Source organism: Pinus tabuliformis, chromosome J, assembly GCF_031772625.1.
Source record: "Pinus tabuliformis cultivar Carrire ecotype Pingquan chromosome J, CPIR1, whole genome shotgun sequence".
NCBI lineage: Eukaryota > Viridiplantae > Streptophyta > Pinopsida > Pinales > Pinaceae > Pinus > Pinus tabuliformis.
In genome coordinates, this window is record NC_142295.1 from 1199923542 (window position 1) to 1199934870 (window position 11329).

The 11329-nt window shown below is 35.4% G+C and overlaps 1 protein-coding gene across 1 annotated transcript in view; it reads left to right on the plus strand.

The window, feature by feature from the left end:
* Positions 1–10219, plus strand: part of PHS1 (Glycosyl transferase, family 35) — a 55233-nt gene extending 45014 nt beyond the window's left edge. The window contains exons 10-15 of the mRNA XM_089379194.1: positions 20–148; positions 252–488; positions 8882–8958; positions 9070–9256; positions 9437–9637; positions 9757–10219. Coding sequence (XP_089235320.1) covers positions 20–148; positions 252–488; positions 8882–8958; positions 9070–9256; positions 9437–9637; positions 9757–9873 — 948 coding nt within the window. The 3' untranslated portion in view covers positions 9874–10219. The remainder of the gene's footprint in view (positions 1–19; positions 149–251; positions 489–8881; positions 8959–9069; positions 9257–9436; positions 9638–9756) is intronic.
* The last annotated feature ends 1110 nt before the right edge of the window (positions 10220–11329 follow it).

Sequence of the window (11329 nt, forward strand, 5' to 3'; positions counted from 1 at the left end):
ACAGTTCAAATTTGTGTAGTTTGCTGATAATGTAGAGCTACAAGAAGAATGGCGGGCAGCAAAAAGGGCCAATAAAATGAAGCTTGTCTCATATATTCGAGAAAAAACAGGATATATAATCAGTCCAGATGCCATGTTTGACGTACAGGTACAATATCTAGGCAAATGTTTTTATTTAATTTACAGAGTGATAGAAGTTATGAGACAATCATGAGATGCCGATTGGCATGAAAGATGATATTTTTCTGCAGGTTAAACGTATCCATGAGTACAAGCGTCAACTCTTAAATATTTTGGGAGTTGTATATCGATATAAGAAGATGAAGGAAATGACTCCAGAGGAAAGGAGAGCAAAGTTTGTCCCTCGTGTATGCATATTTGGAGGCAAAGCATTTGCAACATACGTGCAGGCAAAAAGGATAGTGAAACTGATAACAGATGTTGGAGTTACAATCAATCATGACTCAGAGATAGGAGACTTGCTAAAGGTATCTTCTCCTACCTGTTTTTATGGAATGTCTGCATGATTTATTTGTTGATCTCTGAAATGCAAATAATGCATGTTGTATTCCTCCCTAATCAACAGGTCCATCCAGCTTGGTAAAATCTTATTAGTAGCTCAACCTGTGTATACGAGTCTTTCCAACCAAATGATGGACTCAATTGTTACCAGCTACAGTTCCAGAGATTACATTATAATACTATCTTTCCAACCATCTATATGTTAGCAGCGTAGATCCATCTTAACTCTGGACCTAGCAAACGGCCACAGAAATCAAATCTCTCAAGATGAAAACCTTTTTTTAATGCAAAATTTAAGCAAAGGTTTGCACTTAGAGAGATTTGATTCCTCTAGGTGCTTGGTAGATTTGGCGTTGAGATGGATCTATGCTGGGTCTTAATAATATTATTTATATTTATATAAATTGCACATTTCTATAGATAGAAATATTCCTATTTTTTATTTTATTAAAATCCCGATAATACATTTAGTTGCATATATCCTCTTGGCAATTTTTTTTCAGACATGTTTTATAATTTATTTTTTATGCTATTTTCATAGGATCGATTATATATGTAGTTTAGAAAAAGAATTGAAATGAATATACGTTGGTTCTTAATAATATTATTTATATTTATATAAATTTTACATCTCTACATATATAAATATTCTTATTTTTAATTTTATTAAATTCTCAATAATACATATAGTTGCATATATGCACTTGGCAATTTTATTCTTTGACATGTTTTATAATTTTTATAATTTTTTTTAATGTGATATGCATAGGATTGATTATATATGTAGTTTAGAAAGAGTTTATTGCAAGCATTAAGTTCATATTTAGCCGTAATCTAGCTAATAGACAAAATGGTTTTTTGGCCGGAATCTTGCATTACAATTTTTAGTAAGATTGTGATTTCATATTGTTTAAAATGCACTTTTGAATGCGTAAATGGATTCAACACTATAAAAAACACTTGAGACACTCTATCTTTGTAGATTAAACAACTTAAACTTATGATTTTTAAAAATCTCCACTGGATTTTGGACAAAATTGTTGATTTTTGGGTTAGCTGCAGGGGGTATTCCCTAACTACATATGTTGGCCCTTGAAAGAAAAAAGTTAAATTTAAATTGTAAAGTTTGGAGCACATGTAGGTCCCGAATGACAGGTTGACCCCACAAGTGATGGGGTGTAACTTTTGGTCAAAGGTCACCCCACTTGATCTAATATAAATACACGTGTGACTCCTCCACTTTACTCACTCATTCAACAACAACATATCTTTTGTTCGGATCCGCACGTGCGAAGGAGAGAGATCCGAAGTTTGACCAACATGTGACATGCGTCGACCAATGTTGATTGAAGATTTTGAGATCTATTTGACTAATTTTTTGGGGCAGTTTGACTGTAGAAAAGAGAAGTTGATCGAGACCATTTTTGGGGTAGAGTTGACCAGGTTTCGGGATAGTCAATGGAGCTACTTCTGGGCAATTTGACCTAGTTGATTAGTGGTTGTAGAAGGCCGAGTTTCGACCTGTTTGACCAGTTGTTGTAGAAGGCCGAGTTTCGACCTGTTTGACTAGTGGTGAAATCTTGGCCTGGGTAGACCAAGTTTGACTTAAGAATATTAGATTGTACCTTTTTCTGATTTGAACAATTTCTCTTAGAAAAGATTGCTAGGTTTTCTCTTGAGTTTTGGTTTCCCATGACAATTTTTTTGTCTCTTTTGTGCTTCGTTGTCTCTTTATGATCCTACTGTCATTATTACATTACCTATTGAGATTTTCTATGTATAATTGTTTAATGAAATATGTGACATAAGATGACTTGATTAAGAAATCATTAGAAAGTAATTATTAGATTAGAAAATCAATTTCTTGTGGTGACCATCCCAAAGTTAAATCCCTAAATTCTATCAGAATTTAGTAGATGCAATTTAAATAGGAATTTATCACTTTAATTCACAGATACATACTTGGCTTCCGTGTTTGAAGTCGATCCTAGGTTGTCGTAGCCCCAAATTTGTTCCCGTTACCAAAGTGACCAAAACTTGCTTGCCAAACTAGGCACAATCTCGGTACCCAGCTCCAAAATACTTCAAAATTGAAGTAATTTGGCCCACGTGCCCAAAAGCTTCAAGAAAAATCAAGGTTTCTCTATGTTTGTAGCTCTTTGTTGTAAATTCCTTCTCTATCTTTCCGAAAACAAACTCCCGAATGATTTACCCAAACCCCCTTTCCTCTCCTAAATAGCAGAGGTTCCTTTTCCTCTACGCATTCGTTCATAGTGTTTATAAAAGAATATATATATTTATTTGTCAATTGGTAGTCGCCTTTCACCATATATGCTACTTGCCTTATATTGTGTTCATAATATGGATTTGGTTAATTTTGCATAGGGGTCTTTTATGTTTTATTATCTTTTAATTAATATTGATTTCCTTTAATTCTTTTGAATTTTATTTAATATAAATTTTCATTAATATAATTATTAACTATCAATAATTAATACAATATTTAGTTAACATAGTTAATAATATTATAGTTACCCTTTTATTTTGTAAAATACTCTGAATAATATGCTAATTATGGTGGTATATATATCAAGTCATCCACCTTAATACGTTTATTATATTTTGGCGAGGTTAGGTATTTACTTAGTATGTCAATAATTCATTCATTGGACTTTTCGTAAATGGTTAGCACATATACTAATGCAGTGCATGCGATACATGCATATGTAGCTGTCAGATGCATGCGAATATTCACAATTTTGTTTGTAAATTGTAGGTGGGTCATTACATTTCTCTTCAGAAAATAAACATGGAATCAGAGCTTGGTGAAAGAGTAGCCATTTGAAGTCAGCATAAGACACAAATGCAAGAGTACATGTGTGGAATAAGAGACTGATAAAGAGATCCAAACCTAGAGAAAGTTGGTATCTATGGCCGAGTCTGTTCTTCCCTAGAAGAAGGGGGCTGAAGCCCTAGGAGGAGGCCTCCAACCTTGGATTTTCTGAGCAGAAGTATAAAAGAAGGGGTGACAGAGGATTGAGGCTAGGCCACAGGCCTAGAAGTGGCCAAGATGCCCAAACCCTTGAGAAGCAGGGCCGAGATGCCTTAGAAGGCCAATGAAGTGTAAATAGAGAGGGTCAAGATTGATTATAATGCTGAATAGAACTCTAGAAAGCTGAGTTGTAGGGCCAAGTTTAAGCTTAGACGAGGGTTCATGTTTTGGCCTGTTTGGGAAGCTTCAAAGGACAATGTTGAAACTTGTTTAGAAAGTGCTATCTAGAGGCAAAATCAAAAGTGGTCTCTAATAAGGTCTACTTCAAAGTAGGACAAGACCTGTTAAAGGGGGCTAAACTAAAAGTAGAGTGTTGCCATATATTGTCATGAACCTTTTACTATTGTGGAAATATGGTCAAATAAAGGTTCTTGACAAGTATGTGTAGAATATGCCTTGTATATGTTGTTGAAGTTAAAATTGTATTGGTTGAGATATGTTGCTAGGGCCTTGTCAGAGCATATCGGTATATGGTAGAGTTTTTCTTTCAAGCATTTGAGATATGATCAATTTGAGTTGGCATTGACCAACTTGGATCTTAATGACAATGCTAGATTCTATCACTTTTGATGATGGTGATACTCTTGAGGGGTCACCCTCCACACCAATAGATGCAAAGATTACATTGGATACAAAGGAGGAGGATGCAACAGAGGAGAGCAATGGTGACCATGACAAATTTTGATGATGATGATGATGATTGATGACTGATGAGCTACCTACTACCTTGAAGTTGTTTTGTATTTGCTATTTCTATTTTCCATTGGCATTGCTACTACCTATGTAACACATTTTGATTTTGATGACTTAATGAGAAAACTGCAGTTTGAAGTTTCTTGTCTTTCTCCTATTGGATCATTGATGAATCTGTCACAATTGTATTTGTATGCATAATGTTACTTTGTAAAACTTACAAATTTTAAATTTACAATGTAGAATCTAGATCTATGTTTGAATTTGTATCATGAATGAGAATTTGTGTAAGAAATATCTAATTTTTAATATATATATATATATATATAAAAACATGTCCTAATGTGTCCTGTTCCAAGCAGTCAATGTGCTTGTGTCGGACACTCGAATCTTCGTGTTTTGTGTGTCCTGTGTCCCGTGTCAGGTGACTTAGTTAGAAAGTAATTATTATATTAGAAGATCAATTTCTCTTAAGAAAATAAACATGGAATCAGAGTTTGGTGAAAGAGCAACCATTTGAAGTCAACATAAGACGTACATGTGTGGAATAATAGCTTGATAAAGAGATCCAAACCCCAGAGAAAGCTGGTATCTATGGCCGAGTCTGTTCTGTCCTAGAAGAAGGAGGCTGAAGCCTTAGAAGGAGGCCTCAAACCTTGGATTTTATGAGTAGCAGTATAAAAGGCCTCAGACCCTTGAGAAGCAGGGCTGAGATGCCTTAGAAGGCCAACCAAATGTTAATAGAGAGGGTCAAGATTGAGTATAAGGCTGAATAGAACTCTAGAAAACTCAGTTGTAGGGCCAAGTTTAAGCTTTAGACGAGGGTTCACGTTTTGGCCTTTTTGGGCAACTTCAAAGGACAATGTTGAAACTTGTTTAGAAAGCTATCTGGAGGCAATTTCAAGAGTGGTCTCTAATAAGGTCTAGTTCAAAGCAAGACAAGGCCTGCTAAAGAGGGCTGAACTAAAAGTAGAGTGTTGCCATATATTGTCATGAACCTTGTACTATCGTGGAAATATGGTCAAATAAGGGTCCTTGACAAGTATTTGATTCAAGAAAGTTACTCCAAAGTCGGAGGGAGTTGAGGAGAAAGGCTCTTTCATATAAAGTCATAACACTTGTGCTAAAGCATGAGCCCTTACTGGAAGAGCTGGTAGACTTAGGGTTTGTAAACCCTAGAAAATACATGAAGATTATGATTTAGAAAGCCTTAAGGTTTGTGGATAAAACCTTGGTGCTAGACCTAGAGTGTTGAAAATCAATGAATCCATTTAATGAAGAAACCCTAGCTGATACAATTCATGTAAGGAAGGAAAGGAAAGTAACATGCATTATTAGGTGATGATGAGGACAAGGATGAACATTTCTAGATTGATGAGATTGCAGATAATTTCAATGATTTCTGCAACGCAGGGATCAAGAGGGCACTGGCAATTCCCTAAAATCCTCAGATCAAGAGATAAGTTCTTCATATCTTTCTTCTTTGATTATTATTACTTTATTGGTCAACCTTTTGTCTTTGTATCTTTTTGCTTGGTTATAATTGTTTCTTCCATGGCCTCCTAATGAGGTTTGTAGATACATCGTGAAGGTTGCGAAGGCTCTGGAAACAAATGGAAGCATCGGGAAGAACAAAGCAAAGGTTGTGGCAAGAGGATTCTCCCAGGATTGAGCATAAACTTATCAAGAGTGATTCCTGTTAGAGAGGGAGAAATTGTACAGACATCTAGAACTGTGCTAGATGACTAGTAGAGCTCCTAGTTTAGAGGGAGTAGATAGCCAGGTAGTTTGGAATGATGCCATGATGGAGGAATATTAGTCCATCATGAAGAATGATGTGTGGAAAGTTGTGCCAAGACCCGAAGGGAAGTCAGTGGTGACTTCCAAGTGGATCTACAAGATCAGGAATATGGTAGATGGTAGCATAGAGAAGTACAAAACAAGATTTGTGGCAAGACGGTTTTACTAGAAAGAGGGAGAGAACTATAAAGAGACATTTGCTCCAGTTTCTAGGTACACTTCTATTATAAATATTATTTCTATTGCTTCTATTATGGGTTGGAAATTGCATCAGATGGATGTGAAGAACGCTTTCCTACATGGAATAATTGACGAAGAAGAAGTGTACATAGAGCTACCTCAAGGCTTTGAGGTACATGAGAGGGAATCTCATGTTTGTACACTAAAGAAGGCTTTGTATGGACTCAAGCAGGCACCGCAGACATGGTATTCTCGGATTGATGGATGCCTGATGAGTCTTGGTTTTACCAGGAGTGATGCTGATCCCAATCTTTATGTTAAATTATGGTATGTTCTATGCTTAGAGCAATTTATTTCAATTTCTTCTTATTAGCCCAATGTCAATTCACAGTTTAGCAATCACATTAACATAAAGTAAAACGCTGATAGAATATAACTAAATCGATAGAAGACAAGCCAAGACAAGAGACATTAGATGTGGCGGCTAGCTACGGACAAACCCCAATGTGGGGACACCCTTTGATCAATTCTTCTATATTCTTCAATAATTCATCAATAATTCAGCACAGAGAGACAGATAATACAATATCACAAATCTGTGATTTTATATCAGCAGTATTACAACAACCAACAAAGTCAAAGCTGGTCAAACAACTCCAATTTGACCTCAAGTCAGCCTTGAAATACTCAGTCTTCAACAACAAACATAGGCAGCCCAAAACAACCCTCGGTCAATGGTCAAAACAATGGTCAATGAACAGCAACTGCGGTCAGCCCTAACCAGTCAACGCTGGTCAACATTTTGGTCAATGTAACATCCAAAACAACAATGCATAGATTAGATATGGTCAACGCTAGGTCAATGCATTTCCCAGCAACTCTATCAACGGTCAACAGCCCTGCACCTTGGTCAACGCAGCCCTGAAAGTCAATGCTGCCCTAAAAATAGAAAAATCTGCCCTCTTAGCACGTGTGAGAGAAGCTGCTCCTACACTTGCCCAATAAGATTACGAGAGAGAAGATGAAAAGATGAGCGATGGTGAAATGAGGCACAATGTCTCCTTTCTTTATATGCAATGTTGAGGTTACGCTGGGGTGTGCCACACTTTGTTTCGCTGGCCGACCTTGACAAATTGTCAAAAAATACAAATAAATTCATATGTCCATGAATACATGTCGTAATCATATGATCATTAGGTCAGTCCTACACCTCTCGACGAGAAGAATCCAAGAAAAATATCAACGGTCATAAATAAGATGATCCACATGGAGTTTGGCCTTAGTTGCCAATTTTAACACTTTACTACCAAAATGTGTTTGGAAAATGGACATTTCGTTTATTAGTTAGACTACGCGTTCTATTTATATTGTAAAATAGGCCTTAATTTACAATTTACGGTTACTATTTATATTTTTTTATATTTTATATAGATTCTGCATTTCTATATATAGAAAAATTCTTATTTCTAATTATATGTTTATTAATTAAATTTATTTAGTTTTTACATATTTATTAATTTTATGTTCCGAAATATCATGATTATTAATATGAACCATTATTATTTAAATTTATTTTTAATGTGACATATCATGATTATTAATATGAATCATTATTATTTAAATTTATTTTTAATCTGACATGCATATTATATATATTTTTGGAATAAATTAATTATTATTTATTAATGAAAATAAACTTACAATATTTATTATTTATATGTTCTGAAATATCATGATTATTAATATGAATTATTTACAATATTTATTATTTATATGTTCTGAAATATCATGATTATTAATATGAATTATTTTATTTAAGTTTATTTTTAATGTAACATGAATCATTATTATTTTAATTTATTTTTAATATGACATGAATATTATATATTTTTATAGAATAAATTGATTATTATTTATTAATGAAAACAAACTTACAATATAACAATTTTTTTGATTTATTGTTATTATTATTATTTTTTCATCTATTGCCCCCCACTACAACATCTCCGCATCTCCGCCCATGCTGGGCTGTTGGGCGCCTCTGGGCACAATCATGTATTGGATATCTGTATTATCAATGTTGGAGCATATTCTGATTTTTGAACGCGATCACTATCAGTTTACGTGGAGAAATATGCTTGAGAAGACAGACGCTGTGATTTTAATCTGGTGTTTATTTTGTATTTGTAACACTTTCGCAGAAACGCATGCCCTTTCTTTCTTGATTGGTCCACATTCGAAAGTGTTTTAGAGGAAAGGTACCTTGGCTATTTCCTTCTGAAACGGGCCCTAACAAGGATTCGTGGTTTTTCAAAGGAATTTTCCTATGTCTTGTAGACACCAGCCTTGGTGATTTGCCGTAAATGCGATCTATCTGTATTGAAGGAAAGCCGGCTCTAACCTTGTGGTCCATATATTTTTCATTGGCTTTCTAACTTAGTAATATTCGTACTTGTTTGAGCTAAAATGAATCTTATGCATCCATGCTTGCTTTTGAGATGGCATGTTGACATAATCTTATTCGTTTGCTTTAGTTTACAATATTTTTGGCCTTTTTTTGTCCTTACTGTATCAATTTCTTTCCAAAGGCTATCTGAGAAAGTCGATGAAATCAAATCTGGTTTTTTGTTCCAGGTTGTATTTATACCGGATTATAATGTAAGTGTTGCGGAAACGCTCATTCCTGCAAGCGAACTCTCTCAACATATTAGGTATTTCACGCTTGAGTTAAACTCATCTGTCTACATGCAAGATTCCATAACCCATGAAGACCTTTTCTGTTATTAATGCATTTGACAACATTTCCTTTCAAACTTCTGCAGCACTGCTGGAATGGAAGCCAGTGGAACCAGCAACATGAAATTTTCCATGAATGGATGTGTCTTAATTGGCACATTGGATGGTGCCAATGTTGAAATACGTGAGGAAGTTGGAGAAGAAAATTTCTTTCTGTTCGGTGCTAGAGCACATGAAATTGCCGGACTGAGGAAAGAGAGAGTAGAAGGCAAGGTATATCATCTCTGACTTACTCTATCCTATTTAATATTTTTCCTCAATCTTCAGAATCTAGATATTATTTCTTTTCCACTAAGAGGCTCGTAGTTGACGGTAGGATTTAGTAAGGATTAATATGTTTGTGTAAGTAATTAGAATTTAACTGTACTTCTGCAACCAACTTTACGGATACAGTTCAAACCGGACCCAAGGTTTGAAGAGGCAAAAGACTACATCAAGAGCGGGGTCTTTGGAAAATACAACTACACGCCTTTGCTCGATTCTCTTGAAGGGAGTGAGGGGTATGGTCGAGGTGATTACTTCCTTGTTGGCAAAGACTTTCCAGCATATATTGAATGCCAAGAGAGCGTGGATGCTGCATATGGAGATCAAGAGGTAAGTCAAAATTCTGGGTCTAACTTCTTTGGCAGTCTTTACACAGAAATAACTGTTTCTCTAGGTAATTGCTTGCATCTGTGCTTTATCACTGTGTAACATGCATCCATTTAATGCAGAGATGGACAAGGATGTCTATCCTAAACACGGCTGGTTCATACAAATTCAGCAGTGACCGAACGATACATGAATACGCAAAAGACATATGGGATGCAAAGCAAGTTCAATTACCCTAGAATTATTCCCCTTTTTCCTTATCGACACTGGTTGTTTAATAAGTGCTGTAATGGGGTAGTCACCTTAAAGAAGTAATCATGTGGCAATTTCATTGAACACGAACATGCTTCTCTTGTCAGTGAGTTGTCAAAGTTCCAAAAAGCCAGGTATTTACAAATCCTGGTCTGGACTCTGGTTTCACTGATTCTAATCCAGTGCCAGTCTCTAGATTCACTGAAATTTTGGTAAAGAATAAAGCATGTAATAGAAATAATCACAAGGGGAACCTCCAGTATTTTCCTGTAAACAGATACGTATAAAGTTTTAAATGTATTTATAAAATAAATCTTATAGCTGTTATCATTATTCTGTTGAGTGCTCCCTTATGCTGATATTTAATACCGCAGCATTGTATACAATGTACATTGATTTTCAGAATCCAGCTTATGCAGCCAGGAAAACTCAGGTGGCTGTCACAAATGATGCTATTTATGGACTTAAACTTTGTTTCTTGTGGATATCATTATGAACTTTCTATTCCGAAGACTTAGTGGTGGAAGATATATTTGTGCGAGAGAGACATTCTATCTGAACCATACAAAACCATTTATGCCACCCCTTAAAATTTAAAACTAGAACATTCCAGGGGAATGGAAAGAAGGAAATAAATCTCACTGATGTCTATAAATGACCATGAGGCATCATTTGTTGTTTTACCCACACAAGTGTGGACAGCAATACAACGAGAGAGTGGATTCATTCATTTATTAGATGATGCAATGTCTCATTGCATAGTAGGATCCATTGTCTAGTTGGAGGAGTATGTTACACAACTTCCAGTGATCAAACTAATAAACATTATATTAATTATTATATTAAATGTCTCATTATTACACCACTTTATGAGTTAGAGTTTATTGTTCATCTAATTCTTAATACATCTGAGTTCTCAATATGAACATTATTTATAACCCCGTCCCACTAAGACCCTTTCATAATGGTCAATACTGCAATTGCAAGTGAATTGTCTTTGGCAGGGTTGATGAAGCACACGTTACATCACTATTCCTTTGTTTGATCATTGACTCGCTGCAAATAAGAGCCAGTGTTGGTTGAATAGCCAGCCTTTCCACAATTGACATAGAACTTTATTTGTTCGTTGAACTCACCTCCTTCACATCTTCGCAGTCCTACACGTGAAAATGTTGTGACTGCTTCTATGAGGAAGAACCATCATCGTCAACATCTCTGAGGGTATTCCTTTTTACCATTTCATCTTCACCTTCATTGATGGTTCTCTTCTTATGCCTTACAGCAAGTGATGCATAATGTATCTGTTTTTTTCCTTCTCTTCTTTCCTGATTTTGATTTGTTTCAACAACGCCATCTCTTGAGCTTTACCTCACTTGGCACTTCTCACTTCTCTGGGTTAGGCATTATGGTCGAGTTCTCTGTCCAATTACAACCATCTTTCTA